The sequence below is a fragment of the Ovis aries genome, chromosome 15 (assembly GCF_016772045.2).
Source record: "Ovis aries strain OAR_USU_Benz2616 breed Rambouillet chromosome 15, ARS-UI_Ramb_v3.0, whole genome shotgun sequence".
Lineage (NCBI taxonomy): Eukaryota > Metazoa > Chordata > Mammalia > Artiodactyla > Bovidae > Ovis > Ovis aries.
In genome coordinates this window covers 51,631,833-51,659,538 of record NC_056068.1, presented here as the reverse complement: position 1 = coordinate 51,659,538, position 27,706 = coordinate 51,631,833, and the positions used below count along the sequence as shown (strand labels likewise).

The 27,706-nt window shown below is 40.4% G+C and overlaps 1 protein-coding gene and 1 pseudogene across 3 annotated transcripts in view; both read left to right on the top strand.

The window, feature by feature from the left end:
* FAM168A (family with sequence similarity 168 member A) overlaps window positions 1–27,706 on the top strand; it is a 208,337-nt gene that overhangs the window by 155,330 nt on the left and 25,301 nt on the right. For all 3 annotated transcript variants that reach the window (XM_060400006.1, XM_042232743.1, XM_012096020.5), the window contains one exon: window positions 26,891–26,971. In XM_060400006.1, coding sequence (XP_060255989.1) covers window positions 26,891–26,971 — 81 coding nt within the window. The remainder of the gene's footprint in view (window positions 1–26,890; window positions 26,972–27,706) is intronic.
* Window positions 3,571–3,670, top strand: LOC114118612 (U6 spliceosomal RNA; annotated as a pseudogene).

The window sequence follows — 27,706 nt, the reverse complement described above, 5'->3', positions numbered from 1 at the left end:
TGTGGACAAAGCTTGAGAATCATCGTCATAACGTTGTTGTTTTCTTAATGGCAGCTGGTTGTGAGTAGTCTGTGCATACTTTGGGAGATTGGTGAACCTCTAGTGCTAACTTGTTCTTTCTTCCAAAATGTATTGCCTGGAGCTCCTAGGATAATTTCTCTTCTAAAAACCCACTGGCATTGCCCACTGATCTGAAGCATTTGGAATCTAGTCCTTCCTTAAAGAGAAATCTGTAGAAACCTGTTAGTAGTTGCTTTTAGGGGGATTTTGGAGGGTGGGGTAGGAAGGATTGTTTTTTGTTTGTTTAAAAGATGTAAGCAAAATGATATCCGGATAGAGTATCTCTTCTTAGGATTGGAGAGACTTTTCACAAAAGGTAGCCAACTGTAAGTTTTCAAAGATTTATACCTTCTAGCAGTGGCTTCTAAGTGTCCTCACTAGGCCTAAGAATTCGTTAGAAATACAAATTCTTGGGCCCTACCCCAGATCTACTGAATTACAAACTCCAGAGCTTCCCCAGGAGTCTGTGTTTTCACAAGCTCCCTAGGTGATTCTGATGCTCAAATCTGCCATTTAGTTAAATGTTTAATAAATAGTTTTTTTCTTCTTTCCCAATTCAGTGAGCTTGTCTAGGAATCTTGCCATCGTAAATGTCTTCATTCCTCCAGGAAGTACCTTTTGGGTTCTGAACAGCTGTAGAAACAAAGGCAATATGTTAGCTTGGAGACATGTCAGCTATGGCACCTGTGTCAGCTGTGACAGGAGTGGCTGGCCCCCTCCGAGACAGACTGGAAGGTCTGTGAGCAAGCTGCTCAAAACCCTGGACAGAGGAATAGAGGGTACAGTTTTCAGGAAGATAGCCAACAAGTCTACCTTTCCCCTATACATCTTAGGAAAACTAAATAATTGGCCCCAAAAAACATGGCTTTAAAAGGACATATGTTGGGTGAGGTTAAACTTGTGATTACTTGAAAATTGCTCAGCTGGTGGCGAAGGTACTTGAATTTAAGTGTCTAAATCAGATTTTTGCTGTTATCGCTCTCAGCAGGAAAAGAGGCAGAGAAATCAATAGCCCTTGGTCTTGTTTAAGCTACAGAACCACACTTCTTGTTATCTCCAAAGGCCTCTGGCTGCCAGAGAGAGAAGCTTGGGCCATCACTGTCACAACAAACGCTGCCAAGATTGTAAGTTTCTCCTTAGTTCTTTGAACTCTCTCATCTTAGACTTGCATGGCAGGGAGTCTGAAATCTTTGTGGCCCATGAGATAAGTTGGGGTGAGCAGCCAAGATCTATCTCCAAACCTTCCTTCCCTTTACCCTACTTAGGATGGCCCCTGAGCTGGGAGAACTGAATTCAGAAGTACAGACATGAGGGATGGGCAGGTCCAATAGAGTTGGCCTGTTCTGAGCAACTCTGTTGTGATTTAGGTTACTGACAATTCTGTGTTTCTTGAGGAACATGGAGGCGTTGAAGAAGTAGACCAAGTAATTGATATTATTACAATCATTTTCATCATTTGAGTACCCATTCTTTGCCAAGTCCAATGCCAGGTGTTTCTGATATAGCTTAATGATTGACTCCCTAATTTTGAATCTTATTAACTCTATCTCACACACTAGCAAAGTAATGCTCAAAATTCTCCAAGCCAGGCTTTAATAGTATGTGAACCATGAACTTCCAGATCTTCAAGCTGGATTTTAAAAAGGCAGAGGAACCAGAGATTAAATTGCCAGCATCTTGCTGGATCATCGCAAAAGCAAGAGAGTTTGAGAAAAACATTTACTTCTGCTTTATTGACTATGCCAAGGCCTTTGACTGTGTGGATCACAACAAACTGTGGAAAATTCTTCAAGAGATGGGACTACCAGACCATCTGACCTGCCTCCTGAGAAATCTGTATGCAGGTCAGTTAGAACTGGACATAGAACAACAGACTCCTTTCCAAATCAGGAAAGGAGTACGTCAAGACTGTATATTGTCACCCTGCTTATTTAACTTATATGCAGAGTACATCATGCAAAATGCTGGGCTGGCTGAAGCATAAGCTGGAATCAAGATTGCTTGGAGAAATATCAATAACCTTGGATATGCAGATAACACGACTCTTATGGCAGAAAGTGAAGAAGAACTAACGAGCCTCTTGATGAAAGTGAAAGAGGAGAGTGAACAAGCTGGCTTAAAACTCAACATTCAGAAAACTAAGATCATAGCATCCGGTCCCATCACTTCATGGCAAATAGAGGGGGAAACAATGGAAATAGAGAGAGACTTTATTTTGGGGGGCTCCAAAATCACTGCAGATGGTTACTGCAGCCATGAAATTAAAAGATGCTTCCTCCTTGGAAGAAAAGGTATGACCAACCTAGACAGCATATTGAAAAGCAGAGACATTACTTTACCAACAAAGGTCCATCTAGTCAAAGCTATGGTTTTTCTAGTAGTTACATATGGATGTGAGAGTTGGACTTTGAACTGTAGTGTTGGAGAAGACTCTTGAGAGTCCCTTGGACTGCAAGGAGATTCAAGCAGTCCAACCTAAAGGAAATTAGTCCTGAATATTCATTGGAAGGACTGATGCTGAAGCTGAAACTCATACTTTGGCCACCTGATGCGAAGAACTGACTCATTGGAAAAGACCCTGCTGCTGGGAAAGGTTGAAGGAGGGAGGAGAATGGGATGACAGAGGATGAGATGGTTGGATGGTATCACCGATGCGATGGACATGAGTTTGAGTAAGCTCTGGGAGTTGATGATGGACAGGGAGGCCTGGCGTGCTGCAGTCCATGGGGTCACAAAGAGTTGCACACAACTGAGTGACTATCTGAACTGAGCTCTATCATTTAATTACTCTGTACCACATATAAATACCTGAAGATGCTACTGGAAGACTTGACTAATGGTAGTTTAAACAAATAAAAGTGTATTTTTCTCACATAAAAAAAATCTGGAGGTCAGTGGCAGATGGCATTGATTTATTAGGTCTGTGATTTCAAGACTGTTATCCCCTGAATCTTTTGGCTTTTCCCACTTGTTCTAGGATGACTGCTATAGTTGTAGGCGTCACCTCTGTGACCGAGGTGGAAAAAAGGTGATGGAACATCGAAATACTTGTCCTTTTACTAGAAAAACAATGGCTTTCCCACAGTTCCCCCAGGAGACTTATGTGTATATTTCCTTGATCAGAACTGGGCCACTTGGCTAGTCCTAAGGAATAGGAAGGCTGAGAAAGTGGGTACTTTTCCAGCCTCAGGAGGGCAGAGGGGGTTGGAAATGGGCATTGAGTTAGCCAGCCCATGGTCTACCAAAATGACCTGGATGAGTAAGTTAGCTTCTCTAGTTGGTTTCCTCATCTATAAAATAATGGTAATAGTGGAACCTCATTAAAGGATTATGAAAATTAAATGAGATCAATGCAAAGTATTCAGTAGCATGATAGTTGACACACAGTAAGTAATATTATTATTTTTATTGCTAGTATTATTATGACCTCAACTCTGCAAAGTTATTATTGTTCCATTTTAAACGAGGATGCCAAAGCTCAGTAAGTGGAAATAATAGTTTGCCTCATGCTTGCTTAGGCAGCACATATACTAAAATTGGAACAATACAGAGATTAGCATGGCGCCTACGCAAGGATGACATTCAAATTTGTGAAGCCTTCCATATTTTTTAAAAAAGATAGTTTGCCTGAATTCACAGAAGTCAAAATGATGAAACAGATTAGAACCCATATCTGAATCTAAAGTCCATGCTCCTTTTTCTGCAGTGGCAGTTGAGTCAGCAGAGAAATGGTGGTTAGCTGGTAAGTTCTTTTTGGCCAGATGCATGGCATCAGCCATATGGGCTGTGTGATTAGGGAAGGAGGGAGACTAAAAATAGAGTAGATTTGCACCTCCTAGAATAATGGAAATAAAAACAAAAATAAATGGGACCTAATTAAACTTAAAAGTTTTTGCACAGCAAAGGAAACTGTAAACAAGGTAAAAAGATGACCCTCAGAATGGGAGAAAATAATAGCAAATGAAACAACTGGCAAAGAATTAATTTCCAAAATATATAAGCAGCTCATACAACTCAATACCAGAAAAACGAATAATCCAATCAAAAAGTGGGCAAAAAACCTAAAAAAGACATTTCTCCAAAGAAGACATACAGATGGCTGATAAACACATGAAGAAATGCTCAGTGTTGCTCTATTCAGTTCAGTTCAGTTCAGTTGCTCAGTCGTGTCTGACTCTCTGCAACCCCATGAATCGCAGCACGCCAGGCCTCCCTGTCCATCACCATCTCCCGGAGTTCACTCAGACTCGCGTCCATCGAGTCAGTGATGCCATTCAGGCATCTCATCCTCTGTCGTCCCCTTCTCTTTCTGCCCCCAATCCCTCCCAGCATCAGAGTCTTTTCCTATGAGTCAACTCTTCACATGAGGTGGCCAAAGTACTGGAGTTTCAGCTTCAGCATCATTCCTTCCAAAGAAATCCCAGGGTTGATCTCCTTCAGAATAGACTAGTTGGATCTCCTTGCAGTCCAAGGGACTCTCAAGAGTCTTCTCTAACACCACAGAGAAATGCAAATCAAAACTACAAGGAGATATCACCTCACACCAATCAGAATGGCCATCATCAAAAAATTCACAAGCAACAAGTTCTGGAGAGGGTGTGGAGAAAAAGAGAACCCTCTTGCACTGTTGGTGGGAGTATAAATTAATACAGCTACCATGAAACACAGTATAGAGATTCCTTTAAAAAACAAAGACTAGAACCATCATATGACCCAGCAATCCCACTTCTAGGTGTATACCCTGAGGAAACCAAAACTGAAAAAGATACATGTACCCCAGTGTTCATTGGAGCACTATTTACACCAGCTAGGACATGGAAGCAACCTAGATGTCCGTTGACAGATAAACAGATAAAGAAACTGGTGTGTGTGTGTGTGTGTGTGTGTGTGTGTTAGTTGCTCAATCGTCAGTCCAACTCTCTGTGACCCCATGGACTATAGCCCGCCAGGCTCCTCTAAGAAGCTGTGGTACATATATACAATGGAATACTACTCACCCATTAAAAGGAACACATTTGAGACAGTTCTGATGAGGTGAATGAAGCTAGAGCCTATTATAGAGAGTGAAGTCAGAAAGAGAAAAACAGGGATCATATATTAACACATATATATGGGATCTAGAAAGATGGAACTGATGAACCTGTTCACAGGGCAGCAGTTGAGATGCAGACATAGAAAACAGACTTCGGACAAGGGCAGGGAAGAGGAAGGAGAGGGTGAGATGAATGGAGAGAGTAGCATGTAAGTGTACACACTACCGTATGTAAAATATAGATAGCCAATGAAAATTTGCTCTATGACTCAGGGAACTCAAATTTGGGCTCTGTAACAACCTAGAGGGGTGGGAAAGGGTAGGAGGTGGGAGGGAGATTCAAGAGGAAAGGGACATACATACACCTATGGCTAATTCATGTTGATGTATGGCAGAAATCAAACCAAATATAGTAAAGCAATCATCAATCAATTAAAAAAAATAAAAGAGTGTGTTTGGATAGTGAGATCACAAACAGAAGCCCCTGCTGGGACATATAAAGACCAAGAGAAATATGACTGAAGAGGTCACCATTGGATTGATACTAGATCCACAGTATTGAGGGATGAGTACTTGAGAAAAACGGAAATATAATTTGATAAGAGCTTTAAGAAAAGCCAGTTATAAGAGTAGCTAGAGGGACTTCCCTGATGGTCCAGTGGTTAAGAATCCACATGCCAATTCAGGGGACATGGGTTTGATTCCATGGGATCTTCCTAGGAAGATCCTACAAGCCTCTGTGACTAAGCCCATGGGCCACAACTGCTGAACCTGATGTCCTAGAGCCTGGGCTCCACAACTAGAGATGCCATCACAGTGAGAAGCCTGCACACTGCAACTGGGCAGTAGCCCTCACCTGAAACTAGAGAAAGCTCAAGCCCAGAAACGAAAACCCAAACAAATAAAAAAAGAGTAGCCAGAAGGGACCCCTAATCAGGTCTGGTGAGACGAAGATTATGGGAGACTTCTTGAAGAAGGGAATAAAGTGAAGGGCAAGGGAAGGACAATCCGAGCATTGGGGATAGCCTGAATAGTGACAGTTGAATTCAGTATGCTAGAATAGTTGTGTGTTCGGTATTGGTGAAGTACCAGGCCAAGATTGGCAAAAGAGGAAATAATAGGACATTCAAATAGATAGGAGCCAGAATTGAAGAGTCTTTATGTCATGCTAAGGAAATTTGTAACTTAATCCTTAGGAATAACCTTTATCCTTGTTTGGATACTTGTTTGAAACTTTATCTTTGATCACCATAGTAGCAATTTTGAAAGGTCTTTCTGGATGAAGGTAGATGGATTGGAGAGAGAGAAAATAGAGGTCAGAAAATAAGTTGGGAAGCCCTAAAAATAGTTTGGTCAAGCAATGTGAACAAGGAGTGGAGACATCTTTGAGGCATTTTTAGAACAGTGTCTTACATTCAGTTCAGTTCAGTAGACATTTAATATGTGTGGAATATAAATTAGTAAGTTAGGACTGGATGTTGAATTTGGGCAATAAGAGAAAGGAGGAATCTGGCCTTACCTCAGGACTTCCCTGGTGGCTCAGACGGTAAAGGCCTGTCTATAATGGGGAGGACCCGGGTTCGAGCCCTGGGTTGGGAAGATCCCCTGGAGAAGAAAATGGCAGTCCACTCCAGTACTATTGCCTGGAAAATCCCATGGACAGAGGAGCCTGGTAGGCTACAGTCTGTGGGGTCGCAAAGAGTCGGACACGACTGAGTGACTTCACTTTCACTTTCCTCTGGCTTAGGTGACAGTTTGCACAGTTATGCCTTTTTCACTGAGTTCTTGGCAGTACTGAGGCCAGTGTGTGTCCTTAAAGATGTTTCTCAGATAATTTTCTCATAACACTTGAGGAATCTGCTTTTATTCTAGTGCCGGGATTTCTAAATTTAATGCAACTTGGTAATTACATGGCAAGATGGTGCTAGTCCCATCTTACAGATTTGGAAACTGAGGTACAGAATAGTTAAGTAACTTGCCTGGGATCATTCACCTACTCAAGAGTTGAGAAATGTTCCTTCCTCTATAGCATGTAAGGCTCTTGAACTTCCCCTTGTGATTTCAACTGATTATAGGCCACAATAAAACAAACCATAAAATTTAGAAGATTAGATTGATCTGAGTACTCAGCCATGAGTTAATTGTAAATCAGTGCAACTTCTAATTCAATCCAACAGACTGTACAGTATCATTTTTGTTATGCAAAGAATGGTCTACTGATGCCTTCTTTGTGTTAAGAGGAAAAAAAATTAAAACTCATAGAGTCCACCATTTCCCTATCATTCTTTTTCTTTATCAGATCTGGTTTCAGTCTTAACTGTCACTAAGATAACCATGAGCAAATTACTTATTTTTGCAGAGTCTCAGTTTTCTTACCTCTAAAAATATGGGAGATGTTCATTTAATAGTTTCTGTTAGTATTATTTTTCAAATGCAGAAAGAGATTCAAGATTTGATAAGGATTATAAGGGCTTTGCCCAGGTCACATAGTAACTTAGTGGCGTCTCTAAACAAGAAATGTGTTGAAGTGGAAGCATTTTCTGGGGATCCTTGAGCTGAGACATGATTCATATTTTAGCGTATTGGAAAACCCAATCCTGATCCAGAGACAGTACACTGTCTCTTTTTTCTAGACCTCTACACATTATTTTTCAACAAAAATGAGGTTATATGCTATGTTCTGTCCTGTAACACCTTAGTTTGTTTAAGGAATTATGAATTGTGTCATTTAGATTTGTTTTGGATAATGCCTTGTTAGTCGACATTGAGGTTGCTTTAACTTTCACTATTAATCAATAGCACAAAACAGAATAACAGACTGAAAATAATGGAGAAATTAAAATGCCGAAGTATGGGGACACTGATATTTATACATTTTTAAAGAGATAGAAATGCTTTAAAATGCACAAAAGGTTGTAATACACAGTATACACACAACTGCACACAAAAAGTTTCCTATATTCAAAGCATAACAACTACCTGTATTCAAAGGCATCACTGACTCAATGGACATGAATTTGAGCAAGCTCAGGGAGTTGGTGATAAACCAGGAAACCTGGGGTGCTGCAGTCCATGGGGTGACAAAGAGTCGGACACACCTGAGCTTCTGAACTGAACTGAAAGCATAATGACTGATTCAATGTTTCCACAAAAAAACACACTAAGATGGCTTTTGTCTAGCCTCTGCTTGGCCAAATAGCGATAGGTCTACTCACCTGGAGCCATGTAAGGGAAAGGGAAAAGCAGGAGTGAGGGACATGAGTGAAGACTGAGAAGCTTTTCATTAAGTAGTCTTAAAATCTACAGGCAAATGCAACCATTTCCAAAACGGGTGGGGGACTAACATTTATTAAAGCACTTACCGCTCTGTGCCAAGTATTTATGCTAGGTATTTTGCATGGTACCTCTGTTGATTTTGAATCCACACTGCCTCCCTTCAGAGCCCCTGTTCTTCCTGCTGGATTGTGATGGCTACCATAAGACGTCCAGAGCAGGAAACCCCTTCTCCTGACTGTCAGTAGGAATATTGAGATGGATGTCTACAAAGCAAGTTCAGGACTTCCCTGCTTTCTTTCCTAGCCACTCATATGCAGATACAGGAGAAGGAAAAAGAGGCACTGGTCCCAGCATAAAGTGTTGTTGTTATTCAGTCGCTCAGTTGCATCCAATTCTTTGAGACCCCATGGACTACAGCATGCCAGGCTTCCCTGTCCTTCACTATTTCCCATAGTTTGCTCAGACTCATATCCATTGAGTCAGTGATGCCGTCTAGCCATTTCATCCTCTGTCACCCCCTTCTCCTCTTGCCCTCAATCTTTCCTAGCATCAGGGTCTTTTCTAGTGAGTCAGCTCTTTGCATCAAGTGGCCAGAGTATTGGAGCTTCAGCATCAGTCCTTCCAATGAATATTCAGGATTAATTTCCTTTAGGATTGACTGATTTGCTCTCCTTGCTATCTAAGGGACTCTGAGGAGTCTTCTCCAGCACCACAGTTTGAAAGCATCAGTTCATTGGCGCTTAGCCTTCTTTATGGTCTGACTCTTACATTCATACATGACTCAAAAAACATACATCAAACAATTAAATGAATTATTGTCTATTTTTTAAAATACCAAAACAAAAGCTCTGAGAATTGATTTGCCCAAAGTCACAGAGCTAATAAGTAAAAGAGCTGGGATTTGAATCTAGGTCTACCTGTAAATGAAGCTCCTGCTGTCTCTAAAGCACTGTGCAGTTTGTCTCAATTTGACACCTCCTCCAAATGTCCACTACAGTGTTACTTGTTTGAGTCAAAAGTAAGGGAAAGTACATGATCTGAACAAAAATAACACTCTACTTAAAAGTCTCTCTTGTAACTAACTCAGAATTGCAGCAGCCTCTCCAATCCAGAAGCCAGACCAAATTGGAGGGAAAAGGAGTCAGGTTAGTTGCTATTCTTTCTGTCCTTCTTCCCAGTTCTACAGCTCTTTGTATTTTCCTCTTTGACAGCGTTTATTGGAAGATACCAAATTCCAGGGTTACTTAAATGTTTGTCTTTCTCATAGAGGAAAAGAGTTCATAGAGGGCAAAGATTGTCTTTTCATTTTGCACTTGTTGTAGTACCTAAAGCGTCATAAGTGTTAACATACTTATTTATTTAATTGAGTTGACCACAGCTTGTTTATTAGCTCACTTTTGAAGGCAATCACTCAGGTATTAACTTTTAATATATACACAATCCAAAAAAGTTGAATTTTTGGCCTTCTAGCCTACAGCTAATTCAAGCACTGGGAAAGGGCTAGCTAAGAAAGTCTAAAATGATGCAGGCTTCAGGATGATAAAATGAATGTAAGAGTGTTAACTACCTGAGCATAAATAAAGATGCATTTAGATCTATGCCCCTAATTTCGTTCATTTTTCAGGAGGAGAAATGTCTTTCCTTCATTCGAAATGGAAAATTCCTCTGTATCCTCCTACTTCTTCAGGCTGTTATAGCCACTCTGTTCCTTTACTATCAACATTTTTACTTATGTTTTAACACAACCTACATGAAATTAAAAGACTCTTACTCCTTGGAAGAAAAGTTATGACCAATCTAGATAGCATATTTAAAAGCAGAGACATTACTTTGCCAACAAAGGTCCGTCTAGTCAAGGCTATGGTTTTTCCAGTGGTCATGTATGGATGTGAGAGTTGGACTGTGAAGAAAGCTGAGCGCTGAAGAATTGATGCTTTTGAACTGCGGTGTTGAAGAAGACTCTTGAGAGTCCCTTGGACTGCAAGGAGATCCAACCAGTCCATTCTAAAGGAGATCAGTCCTGGGTGTTCATTGGAAGGACTGATGCTGAAGTTGAAACTCCAAAACTTTGGCCATCTCATGCGAAGAGTTGACTCATTGGAAAAGACTCTGATGCTGAGAGGGATTGGGGGCAGGAGGAGAAGGGGACGACAGAGGATGAGATGGCTGGATGGCATCATCGACTCATTGGACGTGAGTTTGAGCAAACTCCAGGAGTTGGTGATGGACAGGGAGGCCTGGCATGCTGCGATTCATGGGGTGGCAAAGAGTCGGACACGACTGAACGATTGAACTGAACTGAACTGAACTGTTCCAATAGCTTCACTAAATCTGCTCTATGTCCAGTTAAAAAGCAGATATTGTCATAGTGAATTTTTTTTTAAAGATTCAAGAATTTGATATCTATAGGAGATGTATTTTAGATTCAAAGATACAAAAAAGTTGAAAGTAAAAGAATGGAAGATGATGATGTAATAGGAACCACGAGATAGCTAGGGTGGTTATACTATTATCAGACAGAATAGCCTTTAAAATAACAATAACCATAATGTTACTAGAGTTAATGAAGGACATTTTATAATAATGAAGGAGTCATTCATGAAGGTAAAACAGTTATAAACATATACTTCATAACAGAGCCCCAAAATACATGAAATAAAAGCTAACAGAAATTAAAGCAAAAGATGGTTCAACAGTAGTAATTGAAGACTTCAGTACCTCTCTTTCAATAATGGATTGAACAACTATGCAAAAGATCAACAAAGAAATAGAAGACTTAAACAGCACTGTACACCAGCTACACCTAACAGATATCTGTAGGACACCCCAACAACAGGCTTTGACAATCAGAAGAATTTAATTATTTTCCAGAACACATATAACCTTCTCCAGGATAGACTGTGTGCTAGGCCATAAAACAACTCTCATTTAAAAGAGTGAACTCATACAGATTATGCTCTTCAATCACAGTGGATTGGAATTATAAATCAATAATAAGTTTAGAATTTAGTGACAATTAAATAACATGCTCTTGAATAATCAGTGGGCCAAAGAAGAAATCGCAAGGGAAACTAGAAAATAGTTGGAGATGAGTGAAATACATCTGACCAAGACTTACGGGATATAGCTAAAGTAGTACTTAGAAGAAAATTTATAGCTATAAAAGCCTATATAAAAAATGAAGAATAACCTCAACTCAGTAACGTAACTTCTCACCTTAACACTCTGGAGGAGGGGAAAGAGCAGACTAAACCTTAAGCAAGACAAGGAAATAATAAAGATTAGAGCAAAAATCAGTGAAATTAAAAAAAATTTTTTAATCAATAAACCAAAAGTTGTTTCTTTAAAAAGAGCAACAAAATAACAAACTTTTATTAACAAACTAGACTGATTAAGAATAAAAGAGAGAAGACTTAAATTACTAAAATCAGGAATGATATAGGGAGCATTACTACTGACTTTACAGAAATAAGGATTATAAGGGAATACTGTGAACAGTTGTATGACAACAGATCAGATATCTAGGTGAAATGGACAAATTGTATATGGTCCCTGACTTAATAATAATGGTTTGACTTGGGATTTTTCACCTTTGCAATGGTGTGAGAGTGGTACATATTCAGTAGAAGCTATACTTCAGATTTTGAATTCTGACATTTTCCTGAGCGAGCAACACGCAGTATTATAGTTTCTCATGATGCTGGGCAGCAGCAATGAGCAGCAACTCCCAGTCAGCCACATGATCAGATGGATAACAACCAACACACTTAAAACCATTCTGTACCCACACGACCATTCTGTTTTCAACTTTGAATACAATATTCAGTAAATTAAATAAAATATATAATACTTTATTATAAAACAGACTTTGTGTTAGATGATTTTGTCCATCTATAGGCTAATGTAAGTGTTCCAAGCATATTTAATTGTAGGCTAGGTTACACTATCATGTTTGGTAGATTAGGTATGTTAAATACATTTTCAACTTACAATATTTTCAACTTATCAGGATGTAACCCCATCATAAGTCAGGGAAGATCTGTATTAGAAAGACAAACAACCAACCAACAAACTTTCCATAAAGAAAAGCCCAGGACAGATAGCTTTCTTGGTGAGTTCTAACAAATATTTAAATGAGAATTAACACTAACCCTCTTAAGAGTCCTCCAAAAAAATAGAAGAGGGGGGAATCATTCTATAAGGCAAATACTGTCCTGATACCAAAACCAGACAAAGACATCATAAGAAAACTACAGACCAATATCCCATAAATGTGAAAGTCCTCAACAAGATTCTAGCAAAATGAGCAATAACTTATAGAAATGGTTATATTATATACTACAACCAAGTGGGATTTATCCCATAGGTGCAAGAGCCACTCATAATAGGAAAATCAATCAGTGCAACACATCATATTAAAACATTAAAGGACAGAACTCACATAATCATCTCTATAGATGAAGAAAAAGCTTTTGACAAACTCTGATACCCTTTCATTATTTAAGAAAACAAATAAGCAAGTCAGCAAAATAGGAATAGAAGGAAGTTTCTCAGCCTAATAAAGGACATCTGTGAAAACCCATGGCTATCATCATACTTAACAGAAAAGGACTGAATGCTTTTCCCGTAACACTGTGAACAGGACAAGGATGTCCAGTATCATCACTTCTATTGAACATTGTGCTGGAGGTTTTAACCAGGGCAGTTGGGCAAGAAAATGAAAGAAAAAGTCATCCAGATTGGAAAAGAAGAATTAAAACTGTCTGTATTTGCAGATGAAGCAATCTTACATAGAGAAAATTCTGAGGAATCCATGCAAAAACTGTCAGAACTCGTAAATGTTTTCAATAGGGTTGCGAGATACAAGATCAATACACAGAAGTCAGTCTATTCAATTGTAGTAGACAATCCAAAACTGAAATTATGAAGCAATTCTGTTCATAATAGCATCAAACAAAAACGGAATAAATTTAACAAAAGCATAAAATTGTTTACTCTGAAAACTGTAAAACATTCTTGAAAGAAATTATAAATCTAAATAGTTAGAAAAATGCCCCATGTGGATTGAAAGGTTTAATATTTTTAAGATGGTGATATTTTCCCAGTTGATCTCCAGATTCGACATAATCGCTATCAGAATCCCAGCTGACTTATTTGCATATTTTGATAAGCTGTTCCTGAAATTCACATGAAATTCAAAGGATCCATATTAGCCAAAACAGTCTTGAAAAAGAATAAATTTGGAAGACCCACACTTCCCAATTTCCCAGTTATTAAAAAGCTACAGTAATCAAGACAGCATGGTTCAGGCATAAGGATAGACGTATGGATCACTGGAATTGTATTGAGTATCCAGAAATAAGCCCTTGCATTTACAGTCAGTGACTGTTTAACAAGGGTACCAAAAACAATTCAGTGGAGGAAAGAATAGTCTTTTCAACATATGGTGCTGGAACAACTAGATATCCACATATGAAAGAATGAAATAGGATCCCTGCTTTACACCATGTGCAAAAATTAACTCAAAATCGTTCAAAGACCTAAATATAAGAGCTATAAAATTCTTATAAGAAAACTTGGAGATAAATCTTCATGACCTTGGATTTGTCAAGGGTTTCTTAGATTGACACCAGTAATACAAGGAGCCAAAGGAAAAAAAATTCGTATATTGGATTTCATTAAAATTAAAAAAAACTTTTGTACTTCAAAGGACACCATCAAGAAAGCAAAAAGTCAGTCCACATATTTGGGATAAAATATTTGTAAATTACCTAATAAGGGACTTATACCTGTGTCTATATGTCAAGAACTCTTACAACTCAGTAATTTAAAAAGAAACAACCCAATTAAGAAATATGCAAAGAATCTGAATAGGCAGTTATCCAGAGATGATGTACAAATGGCTGATAAACATAGGAGATGTTTAACATTGGTCATCGGGGAAATGCTGATTGAAAACTACAGTGAGATTCTGCTTAATACCCTTAAAATGGCTATAATTAAAAAGGCAGGTAGTAACAATTGTTGGCAAGCATATGGAGAAATTAAAACTCTCATATACTGCCTGTGGGAGTGTAAATATGGTATAGCCATTTTGAAAAACAGTATGGCTGTTCCTCAGGTGATTTCTTATCTCTATGGCCTTGCCTATACTGCTCTGTTTATTTGGGAATGCCAGTGCTTTTATCTTTGCCTGTCAGAATCCTTCCTGTCCCACAAAGCCCAGCTCAGCTTACAATTTCCCAAGCCTATAGTCTTAGAAACAGATTCTGCTAGGTTGTGTGTCTCTTTTTAGTATTACAAAATTGCTTTTCATAATGCTTTTACTGATTCCCATTGTTTCAGATTCTTCCTAACACTAGATACTGTCAGACTTATTTGTTAATGTTTGTTAGTCTGATAGGTTTGAAGTGATATATCCCATCTACTTGTGTTTTGCTGATTACTAGTATCTTTGGACATCTTTTTCTTTTCTCCTCCATCTCCCAAGTCATTTGAGTGATTTTTTTTCTGTGAATTGCATGATGAGATTCTGTTGGTTTATTTTCATTTTCTTATTGATTAATATGAGTTCTTTATTCTGGATACTAGTTCTTTTTTCAGTTCAGTTCGGTCACTCAGTTGTGTCCAACTCTGTGACCCCATGGACTGCAGCATGCCAGGCCTCCCTGTCCATCACCAACTCCCGGAGTTTACTCAAACTTATGTCCATTGAGTCAGTGATGCCATCCAATCATCTAATCATCTCATCCTCTGTCATCCCCTTCTCCTTCCACCTTCAATCTTTCCTAGCATCAGGGTCTTTTCTAATGAGTCAGTTCTTTGCATCAGGTGGCCACAGTATTAGAGTTTCAGCTTCAACATCCGTCCTTCCAATGAATATTCAGGACTGATTTCCTTTAGGATGGACTGGGTTGAATCTCCTTGCCATCCAAGGGACTCTCAAGAGTCTATTTTAGATGTGTGATAAATATATTTTCTCACTCTGTGCTTGTTTTTTTAACTGTTTATATTATTATTATATATTATAATAGCATCTTGTCATACAGATTTAAATTTTGAGAAGTTAAATTTATCAACCTTTTATAGTTTCCTGTTTGTTTGTTTTGGTCTCATCTAAGAAATACTTTCTAAGTGAAGTGAAGTGAAGTCGCTCAGTCGTGTCTGACTCTTTGCGACCCGTGGACTGTAGACCACCAAGCTCCTCCGTCCATGGGATTCTCCAGGCAAGAATACTGGAGTGGGTTGCCATTTCCTTCTCCAGGGGATCTTCCCGACCCAGGGATCGAACCCAGGTCTCCCACATTGCAGGAAGACGCTTTAACCTCTGTGCCACCAGGGAAGCCCAATACTTTCTAATCCCAGGGTCAAGCTGATATTCTACTATTTTTTTTCTGATAGTTTTAAACTTTTTGTTTCTTTAATTTAGGTCTTTGATCTTTCTGGAATTAGAGAAGTGTGAGGTGGATCTAATATTTTTTCTTCACATGGAAAACCAAGTATCCCAGTATATTTTACTGAATTTGAGCAGGATTCTTCCCTTTACCAGATCTTGTGAAACACAACAGTGAAATGAAAGAGTGAATTGATCTAGAAGGAAAAGGGATTCATGGACCAAATCATCAATTTGCAAAATTTCAACTGCTTTTTTTCTCTCTTTTAAAAAAGAAGTGCAGGGAGAGCAGAAACCTTGCACCAAACAATCTGTAAAGTGCTGACTACCTCCCACCTGTCTTATACCGATAGATTTGGGGTGGGGTAGGGAGCAGCGGCAACACACTCCTGGATTGGTAATTGAGACAGACTAGGTCATCTATTTTCCATTAAAATTTATCTCATACTGGCAGATAGGGAACTTTGGAAATATTTTTTAGGTTTGTAAAAGAATGTTTTGTACTGAGCAACCGATTTACCTGCTTACTTAGGAGTAGTTTTATTATTAGCTTTAATATAGCCTATTTTCTTATCTCTGTTTTTTTGTGATTTTTTTTTTTTTTTTCCACTAAAGACTTTATCAGACTAAGCCTGGTCTGGTTTTAGCAGCCTTTCTCTTCCTGGCCAGCCAAGGTGGATGACCCACAGGTTAGTGCCTCTCACCTGATGGGTGAGTTCTCCCTGAAGGTGCAGCATAACTGGAGCACAGTTGATTACTGGATAGTCCTCCCTTTCTTGTTACCTCAGGGGAAGTTGCCTTGCCACAACTAAGAACAATGCCTCACTCACACCCTTATATCCTGGGGCTCAGCAATGGCAGGCTGGGCGGGTGGGCTTTGAATCCATAGTACTGGCAACCTCATATTCAGGTCAGTGGGCTGGTCTGGAGCCAGCACTGCAGGGCTGCTGCCTCCTTCACCGACCTACATTCTCACCAGGAAATCACTCTTAGCAGCCAGGCCTCCTAACAGTAAGAACAATTAAGATTTAGGCCTTTTTTCCCCCTGGAACTCACATATTCAAGGGTCCATTTAATTTTTCTTTCCTCCTGCTTGTTGAAGAAAATAGAGAAAAAGCCCACAAACTGCAATTAAAATATTTCCCATCTTTACTTTGTAGCTTGTCAACTCAAAGCAATAAAAACAATTTTGCTATCAGGATGAAGTTTTGTGAGCTCTGTCTCCTAAACATCTTTGCCCTTTCCCTGTCTTTGTCCCATTGTTAGTTTTAGCTTTGCCTTTGGGCTGTTGCCACAACTTCCCATCTGGTTCCTCCTCTTCTGATCTCATCAACTCCAAACCCCTTTCTGTGTTGCTACTAGAGTCGTTTTTATAGAACACAAATCTGAAACTCCCCAGTTTAAAATCCTCCAGTGGATTCTTTTTATAAATTAATTATTTAATTTTGGCTGTGCTGGGTACTCGTTGCTGTGTTCAGGCTACTCTTCACTGAGGTGCACAGGCTTCTCGTGGTGACTTCTCTTGTTGTGGAGCACAGGCTCTAAGCAGCACAAGATTCAGTGTTTGTGGCATGGAGACTCTAGAGCTCAAGCTCAGTAGTTGTAGCACACAGGCTTAGTTGCTCCTCAGCATGTGGAATCTTCCTGAACCAGGGATCGAGCCTGTGTCCCCAGCATTCACAGGCAGATTCTTACCCACTGTACCACCACCTTCAGTAGATTATTTACTGATAAATTCCATGCCTTCGCCTGGCATTCAGATCTCTTCACAACCTACTACCAGTGTATTTTTTAAATCTTCATTTCCTGATACTCTTACCCACACTCTATAAACCCAATCATACTGAACTGTCTGTCATTTGCCTGATATGGCATACATTTTCATGCCTTCGTGCATGAAATTTATATATATTTCTTAATCCCTACCCCACATACCTCTGTATTCATTGTTCAAGGCCAACTAAAATGTTTCTTCTGAAAAGCTATTCCCAGCCATCCCAGACCTGTTCTTCACTTCCTCCTCAGCATTTCAATAACACGCCAACCTTCTCTGATTTTATATCATATATATTGCCTATAGATAGATTAATATAAATTACCTATATTGTTTCCCTGTTGAACTGTAAGCTCTACGTAGAGAACCTTGCACCATGCTTAACGCAGTAAGCATTTGCTCGATACTAACAGTGCTGATGGATAATGATGAAGAAATCTGGATTAAGTCACTTTAGGCCTTCACTAACCACTTATTACCAGTCTTATTATGTCAATTCAGGTTTTTTTAAGGGAGAAAAAAGAGTGAGCAAGGCAGGGAGAAGATGAAATTATTTTAAGGGAAGGCGATTTATAAATTGGGAATTCTGGCCAAAGATGGGTGGTCAGGACAGGGAAGAGTTGAAAGAATTGAGTCTGGATTTGAACAAGGAAAAATTGAGGAAGAATGACTGATATCCTATCTGTGGATTGTTGTGCTGGAGCAGGGGAAACAGACATGTTCTGGAGGGTGAAACTAGGACCTGTAGTTTGGAAGCTGTTCAGGGTTAGATTCCTTCCAAGGTTGATTTTTAGTGCCAAGTAAAGAAATTTCTAAGCCTCCAGAGCGCTTCAGAAGAAGCTTTGACTGCCTGAAGAGGTTCTGAATACACCATCATTAGAAGGTGTGCTGGCATAGGCCGTGTGACCAGCCATGCAGGCCATTATTGAAGATATTCCAGTGCTGGATGGCAAATTGGACTCAATCACCTCTACTATCTCTTCTAACTCTGTAATTCAGTGCTTGTGTGATGCTTTTCAGTAATGTGAGCATGGTCTATATTAGGACACCGAGTGGGAACAGAATAGCTTTTTAAAAAAAAACCCTGAACCATCTTTGATCAAAGCAATTCTCTTGAGTAATTTCCTGTTTTTTCAGGTTTCGAATCTGAAATAAGAATGTTGGCAAAGAAAATAGCAGCCAAATCCAGAGGTTTATCCAAAGCAGACTCATGTTTTGAGGGAGGTTGGTAGAGTGGACTTTGTCTCATTCAGCCAGCCCAGTTCTGTAGCCACTCTCTTTTTACTAGTTGTGTAAGATAAATCTAAGCTTCAATATCCTCATCTATAAAATGAGACTAATAAAATATTTCACAAAGTTAGGGTAGATAAAGAAGTGCCTGATAGCTCAGAACATATTCCAAATTAAAAATATATCCTTCTTTTTGCCCTCTTCTTTCTCATTTTGAGAGAATTAAAGTGTTTGAAGTTTTTGTTTGTTTTTATTGTTCAGTTGTTTTGCTTATTTGGTTTTTTGGTTACCCCTGGGATTGGAGGGACAGTTTTTTAATTTTGTTCGTGAGCTTCAGACCTGGAGTGTCTTCATTGCATAAGTGTCCCCCCTGCTCACAACGACAAAATCCTCTTTGTCTTCCTGACCCAAAGAGTTAGTCTTCTGCTAGCTTTTTGATACACTGCTATTTTTACTTCCTAAAGATCAAGTCATTTCAGAAATAATTTCTCTAGAAAGTAGTTTCTAATTTCCATATTAATCAAAAATAGCTTTATATTTCTTCAGTCCTAATCCTAGTAACAGTAAAAGGGATTAGATTGTATTAACATCTATAAAGCAGTTAAAATGTATACCTCAGAATCCCAGGAAACTTGATCACTACTGAAGCCTTTGAGGTACAAGGGAGAAAAACTTATTTGTGGCCATTTATTCTCATCACTGTTGACCTTCAAAAAATATAAATACAGGAGAGGCATACATGTTTCCAAGGACCAAGTCCTAGTTATTTGGTAGGTGTGGAAAAAGCCAGTTCCCACCAATGATTTGGGCTTCTCTTGTGGCTCAGTTGCTAAAGAATCCTCCTGTAATGTGGAAGACCTGGGCTCGATCCCTGGGTTGGGAAGATCCCCTGGAGAAGGAAAAGGCTACCCACTCCAGTATTCTGGCCTAGAGAATTCCATGGACTCTATAGTCCATGGGGTTGCAAAGAGTTGGACACGACTGAGTGACTTTCACTCACTCACCACTGATTTACTAAATAATCTTGGCCAAAAAATCACTTTACCTCCGTGAGCCTTGATTTCTGTATCTACAAGATGGGGGAAATAACATTAGTGTTGTTTTGAGACTTGAGACATGTATTAAAGTATCTTTTGTCTGAGTGGTGGATGAAACATCCATATTGTATCACCAAGCACTTCAGCAGATCCAGGCAGTCTTGGGGAACTGGGACTTGGAATGCACTCTGCTCACTTGCGTGGGGCAGAGCCTGTCCAGAGTCTTGGGAGTGTGCTGAGAAGACTTCAGCAGGGAATAATTGCAACCTAACAAATGTTACTATATCCTGAAGCTAACATTGTAGTGACAGAAGATAGGCAGTCTCCTGAAAGTAGGTAAACATATAGTATGTCAGGTTGTTAACCACTGTGAAGGAAAACAAAGCAGGATAAGAAGCACAGAGAGTAATGAAAGTTGAAGGTCCTGTTTTAGAAAGAATGTATGATGACCTTTGAACAGAATTCCAGAAAGGAGGAAAGGGGAAGGGTGAAGATTCTGAGATGGGGGAATGGTTGACACATTTAAAGAATAGCGCAGAGGCCATTGTGGCTGGAGTAGATTAACATGGAGGCAAGAAGTAGGGCTTTCCTGAAAGCTGATAAAGAATCCCTGCAATGCAGGAGATCCCAGTTTGACTCCTGGGTTGGGAAGATCTGCTGGAGAAGGGGTAGGCTACCCACTGCAGTATTCTTGGGCTTCCCTGGTGGCTCAGCTGGTAAAGAATCTGCCTGCAATGTGGGAGACCCGGGTTTCATCCCTGGGGTGGGAAGATCTCCTGGAGAAGGGAATGGCTACCCACTCCAGTATTTTGGCCTGGAGGTTGCAAAGAGTCAGACGTGACTGAGTGACTTTCCCTTTCACTTTCAAGTAGTAGGAGAGGATGTTAAGAGGTAACCAAAGTCCAGGTGGGTCACTGAAAGGATTTCTCTGTGGTTGTCATGGGAAGCTATGTGGGGTTTAAAGAGAGGAGTGTCGTGATCTGATTTAATGTTTTAAAGGGTTGTTCTGGCTGCTGTAGGAAATAGACTGCATGGCAACAAAGAAGCAGAGAGACCAGTTAAGAAGCTATTGCAATAATCTAGGTGAGAAATAATGATGACTTGGAAAGTATATAAGTAATGAGATAGGGTCAGATTTTGAGTATTTTCTGAAGGTAGAACTGAAAAGGAGTTGCTGATGAATTAGATGTGAATAGGAGGAAAAAGTAGAGTTAAAGATGGCTGTAAGATTTTTGGCCTGAGGAACTAAAAGAACGAATTGTCATTTACTGGTGTGGAGAAAAAGCTTGGAGAACAGATTTGGAAGGTAGAAAGTGAATATTTAGAAGATAGAAAGTAAGTATTTAATTTTGAATCATAATTTAAAATAATAATTCCTAAGTTTTTGAACTCTTAACTGTTTGCCTGCCTCCTAGCACTTTGAGGTCTTACTAATTTAATACTTATACCAACCTATTAGGTAAATAATATTATTATTCTCATAAACTAAAGCATAGCAAATGGCCCAAGGTCACACAAATAATTAGTTATGTTCCAGAAATTCAAACCTAAGCTTAGATATAGCTCCATAGACCGTACTCTTAGCCACTCTGCCATCTAAACTTGATGTCTAGCAAACATCCAAGTGGAGGTGTTGAGTAAGCAGTTAGATACTATTTGAGTCAGGTGTTAGGAGAGAAGTCCAGTCTAGATGTATGAAACTTAAGCATAGGTAGTGGACATGAAAATGAAAAGATACGTTGGGGCCAATGACCATAAAGGGAGATATAGTCACAAGAAGAAAAAGTGATGAGATCAAGCTCTAAAAGGCAACCTAGCTTTCAGGTGTGGTTAACCCATCAGTCCTGCTTCTTAGAGCCAGGGAGGGAACAAGCCAAGCTTCTTATGGATGTCCCCAAAGTGCTACCCTTCATCCTTCTGCCTGGAATGTTCTTCCTCCCTCTTTTTTTGTCTACATCCAGGGACACCTAGTACCCAGTATAATCCCTGGCAGACAGTAGGTACTAAATAAATGTTGGTTGTTGAAGGGCTCTTCTCTGCTCACTTGACAGCCTTGTCAGGCACTCTTTGAGGTACATTCCAGCTGTCCACTTACCTGTTTTTCTCTTTCATTACTTGGTGACCTTTTCAAGGCCAGGGATCCTCTTGGATTTGTTTTGTTTTTAAACCTTTCATAGCTCCAAAATACGATTCCTGAGTAATCTCTTTACTGAGTACCTATTCTCTGCCTTGGGGCTTCCTGGATGGCTCAGTTCAGTTCAGTCGCGCAGTTGTCCAACTCTTTGTGACCCCATGGACTACAGCATGCCAGGCTTCCCTGTCCATCACCAACTCCCAGAGCTTGCTCAAACTCATGTCCATCAAGTTAGTGATGCCATCCAACCATCTCATCCTCTGTTGTCCCCTTCTCCTCCTGCCTTCAGTCTTCCAGCATCAAGGTCTTCAGGACTGATTTCCTTTAGGATGGACTGGTTGGATCTCCTTGCAGTCCAAGGGACTCTCAAGAGTCTTCTCCAACACCACAGTTCAAAAACATCAATTCTTCAGTGCTCAGCTTTCTTTATAGTCCAACTCTCACATCCATACATGACTACTGGAAAAACAAAAGCTTTGACTAGACAGACCCTTGTTGGCAAAGTAATGTATCTGCTTTCTAATATGCTGTCTAGGTTAGTTATAGCTTTTCTTCCAAGGAAGAAGCGTCTTTTAATTTCATGGCTGCAGTCACCATCTGCAGTGATTTTGGAGCCCCCGCCCCCCCCAAAATAAAGTCTCTTACTGTTTCCATTGTTTTCTCATCTATTTGCCATGAAGTGATGGGACCGGATGCCCATCCAGTGGTGGGTCATGGCATCTGGTCCCCAGTGGCTCAGCAGTGAAGAATCCGCTGAGTCAAGAGATACAGATTTGATCCCTGAGTTGGAAAGATGCCCTGGAGAAGGAAATGGCAACACACTCTAGTATTCTTGCCTGGAGGAGTTTGACAGGCTACAATCCATGGAGTCTCGATGGTCGGACATGACTTAACAACTGAAGCACAACAAATTCTCTTATCTGTGCTAGGTGCCAGAGATCCCAGCAGCATCAAAAGAGGCAGTAGGATGAGTAATATGAGTTAGGGACAAGGACACAAAATGAGCAAAACAAAACCAGGAACATTGTTGGGAGGAAGCCCAGCTTACCTATGATACTCTTTCTTGATAGAGGAAGTTGATGGTGGGGAAGGGATATTCTCTACTGGCCACACAGACTATTCATCCCTAGCCTGTGTTTGAAGAAAGTGGCAAAAACCACTAGACCATGCAGATATGACCTAAATCAAATATCTTATGACTATACAGTAGAAGTGAGAAATAGATTTAAGGGACTACATCTGATAGAGTGCCTGATGAACTATGGAAGGAGGTTCGTGACATTGTACAGGAGACAGGAATCAAGACCATCCTCAAGAAAAAGAAATGCAAAAAAGCAAAATGGCTGTCTGAGGAGGCCTTACAAATAGCTGTGAAAAGAAGAGAAGTGAAAAGCAAAGGAAAAAAGGAAAGAGATACCCATTTGAATGCAGAGTTCCAAAGAATAGCAAGGAGAGATAAGAAAGCCTTCCTCAGCAATCAGTGCAAAGAAATAGAGGAAAACAATAGAATGGGAAAGACTAGAGATCTCTTCAAAAAAATCAGAGAAACCAAGGGAACATTTCATGCAAAGATGGGCTCAGTAAAGGACAGAAATGGTATGGACCTAACAGAAGCAAAAGATATTTAAGAATTGATGCTTTTGAACTGTGGTGTTGAGGAAGACTCTTGAGAGTCCCTTGGACTGCAAGGAGACCCTACCAGTCCATCCTAAAGGAGATCAGTCCTGGGTGTTCATTGGAAGGACTGATGGTGAAGCTGAAACTCCAGTACTTTGGCCACTTGATGTGAAGAGGTAACTCATTTGAAAAGACCCTGATGCTGGGAAAGATTGAAGGCAGGAGGAGAAGGGGACGACAGAAGATGAGATGGCTGGATGGCATCACTGACTCAATGGACATGGGTTTGGACTCCGGGAGTTAGTGATGGACAGGGAGGCCTGGCGTGCTGCGGTTCATGGGGTCGCCAAGAGTCGGACATGACTGAGCGACTGAACTAAACTGAGCCTGTGTTTGAGAAGCTTGGATGCTTGCTGTCCAGCTGAGGGGAGGAGGTGGTGGTTTGCTCAAGGAGTAGGAAAGAGGACCTGATCAAGCGCTATTGTGTACAGGCAAAGGAGACATAGCTATACTTTCAAAAAACTTGCAGGTTGAGGAAAGGGGGAAGGACAGGGAATGTAAAGAAACCATTGAAGTACACTGGGATAAGTTTTGTAATTGGGGATGCACGTGTGTTCAAATTTGTTCTGTTCTACAGGGTAGAAGAGACAGATAGAGTTCAGTGAAGTATGAGAAGTCACTTTCAGACAATCAGAGCAGTCTCACAGTGGAGGAGGGTGCTGAGTCTCGGGAAAGGAAAGATTTTGTGGTCAGTAGAAATCCAGGGCAGGGATGAATGATACCATGAATGTGTTGTAGAGGAGCCCTAGCCTCAAATGTGAGGGTGGACCAAATGGCTTTGAAGTTACTTCTAATCTCTGCAGATCTGTGACCCTAAGTCCCTGCCTTTCTCTCAGCCTGAGAATGTCACCTAGAAAATGAAGGTGTTTCTAATGCTGCTGTTCTTTGATACCTGCCAAATTCAAGTGAAAAAAAATTCTTAGAAACACTGAAGGAAGATCCTATAATTGCCCCTAAAAGACATCTGAAATGATGTAATAGGGGTGGGATTACTCTTTGCTATGCCATCTCTCACGTGAAGCTGAATACAGATTTCAGCCATGAGACCAGATCACTTTGTTTTCCAGATTAAACCCTTGACTTTAGCAGACCTCCGTGTTGCTAATTTGGAAAAGACAATGGCACCCCACTCCAGTACCCTTGCTGGAAAATCCCATGGGTGGAGGAGCCTGGTGGGCTGCAGTCCATGGAGTCACTAAAAGTAGGATGCGACTGAGCGACTTCCCTTTCACTTTTCACTTTCATGCATTGGAGAAGGAAATGGCAACCCACTCCAGTGTTCTTGCCTGGAGAATCCCAGGGATAGGGGAGCCTGGTGGGCTGGCGTCGCGCAAAGTCGGACACGACTGAAGCGACTTAGCAGCATATTGCTAATTAAGTGACAACAAGTTGGCTGCATTGGCTGTGAAGTCAGAAAATGGGGAGTAAAGAGAGATGAATTTTCTTTGGAGTTGGAAAGGATTTAGGGAAAGGCATATTAACAAAGATACATTATTAAAGCTCAGTATTTACAAATCCCAAAGAAGCTTTTAGGGATTTAGGGATTTAATCTTTGACTTTTAAAATCAGCTTTCCATTGTCAGTCAAAATACCAATGAGCATTAAAAATAACTGTAGCGAGCAGTGAGACAGGCACTTATACACTGCTAGTGCGAGTACAAATTGATAGTCCTTCTAGAAAGCAATGTGGCAAAGTATGTGAAGTCTCTTAGCATGTCACTTCTCATCATTTCTGCTGCTATTTCCCTGATCTGAGCCCCGTTATCCATGCAAGGAGTTTACAGTAGCTCCTAACTGGTCTCTAGGCTTCTCTATTCTTCCCCCATTATGGTCTGTTTTCCACACAGCTGAGTGATGTTTTTCAAACCTAAGTCAGATTATGTTATTATTCTGCTCAAGATCCCGTCATGGCTTCTCATTTCACTCAGAGTAAAAGTTGAAGTCCTTACAGTGCCTATAAGGCCCCTACGTGAACTGCCCAGCCTTTTATCTGACTCATCTACTGCCTCTTCCCTCCTCGTTTGTTCCAATTCAGCTACACTGGCCTCCTCACTGTTCCTCAGACATGTCCCATATCATATACCCCCAACTTAGGGCCATTGTGCTGAGTATTTCCTTCATCTGAAATGCTCTTCCTTCAGCCATCTGCTTGGTTAACTATTTCCTTTAAGTCTTTCTGGAAATCTTACTCTCTCCGTGGCATTATTCACAATATCCAAGTGTCCACCAACAAATGAATAGAAAAACAAAATGTGTGTGTGTACACACACACACACACACACACACACACACACACACACGGAATATTACTTATCCATGAAAAGGATTAAAGTTCTAATACATACTAAAACATGGATGAGCTTAATTCTGTTAAGAAGCCAGACACAAAAGGATAAATAGTATTTGATTCCCTGTATATACCATATCTAGAATAGGCAAATTTATAGAGACAGAAAGTAGATTAAAGGTTAATACAGGTTATGGGAAGAGGCAATGGAGTATTATTGCTTAATAGGTAGAGTTCTGTTTGGAGTAGTTAAGTTTTAGAAATACATAGGATGGTTGTACAGCATTGTGAATGTAATGAATGCCACTGAATTATACATGTAAATGGTTCAAATCACAAGTTTTGTTACATATGTTTTGTCACAATAGAAAAAATTTTTAATCCCTATATATACTATGAGTGGTGGACTGGATCAGGCTTGTAGGGGCTCTCTAGGGCCACTTGTGAGCATCTCTTCTCAGCTATTCATTTGATGATGTTGCTGGCTTGAAACCAGCCATGGTGAGAGTATTTACAGCATGGAACTCAGCAAGTGCTACAAAATAGGGCTTCACTGCAGTTTCCCTGGGCCAGTTGTTAAATATTTACCAGCACACCACTGAATATATGTGTATAAAAATGCATAGGGAACTATCCGGAGACTTAAATGCCAAACTGTTACTGTCTCTGCGGAGGAGAGTAGTGTTGTGGCAGGCATGTGAAAGTAGAGTTACGCCTTTTACCATATATACTTATATGGTGTTTCAGTTTTGTTGTTGTTTTTTTACAGTGAGCATCTAGGCATATATATCTTATTCTGCTTTTAAAAAATAGAAAAATATGTATATATTTTCTGTTTTTCTCAGAAGGCTAAAACTAGCCACATATATGGTCTGAAATGGCTCATGAAGAGGCTGAAGTCCAAGCCTGGGACTTGGATTCCATTTCCTCAGAAATCATTCTTCTTGCCCAACTAAATAGGTTTTGTTTTTTTTTTCTGTCTTTTCATAGGTTACCCCACAGCCTACCCAGCTGCGGCCCCTGCCTACAATCCCAGCCTGTACCCCACCAATAGCCCCAGTTATGCTCCAGGTAAGGAGAAAGTGGAGACAGTAGTGATGAGTGGGATGGGAGGTGAGGCTCTACTTGGGAAAAAATAAACTCAAAACACCTGCTGGCCTTTCCATGTCCTTAACTGCTCTAGGCTCAGCTTGCCCATGATTGATTGTCCAAGGAGTCCCCTCTGGGAACTGGGGCAGTTCAGCCTCCAGTTGGGGCGGGAACAGAATTTCCTCTGTTCTCTGTAACTTACAGTGAGTCATCTCTTCTGCTAGAGTACCTGAGACATGCGTCCTCCTCACAGAACCTCCTGCTCTCCTAATGTCCACACCCAGTGTTTGCTCCTTTCCCCTGAGGCTGCTGTTGACGTGTGCACACTCACACACACCGAGCACCCACTTACACAGCAGACGTCCTGGATGTGGACCTGGAAGAGAGTGAGAGACTTGCCACCAGACACAAAGAGCTGGTTTCCAAGCTGGAGCGAAGAACTTGGTTTTCAAAAATAACAAAGGGCCAACACTCCTTGGTTAGAAAGTATTGAAGAAGTTTGTTTCAGTTCGGGAGCAATGCAGAGGTCTTAGCACTGATGTTAACCTCCATTTCCTCGCACCACACCCCCCGCCCCACCCCCACCAGAAAAGCTACTCTCAGCTGGTGCTTTAACACTCAAGGGGCCAGAGAAAGATTGTGGGCTCTGCAGTTTGTAAGTCTTGGGTTTAAATCCTGATTATCTAACTCACTAGCTGTGAGGCCTTAGACAAGTTA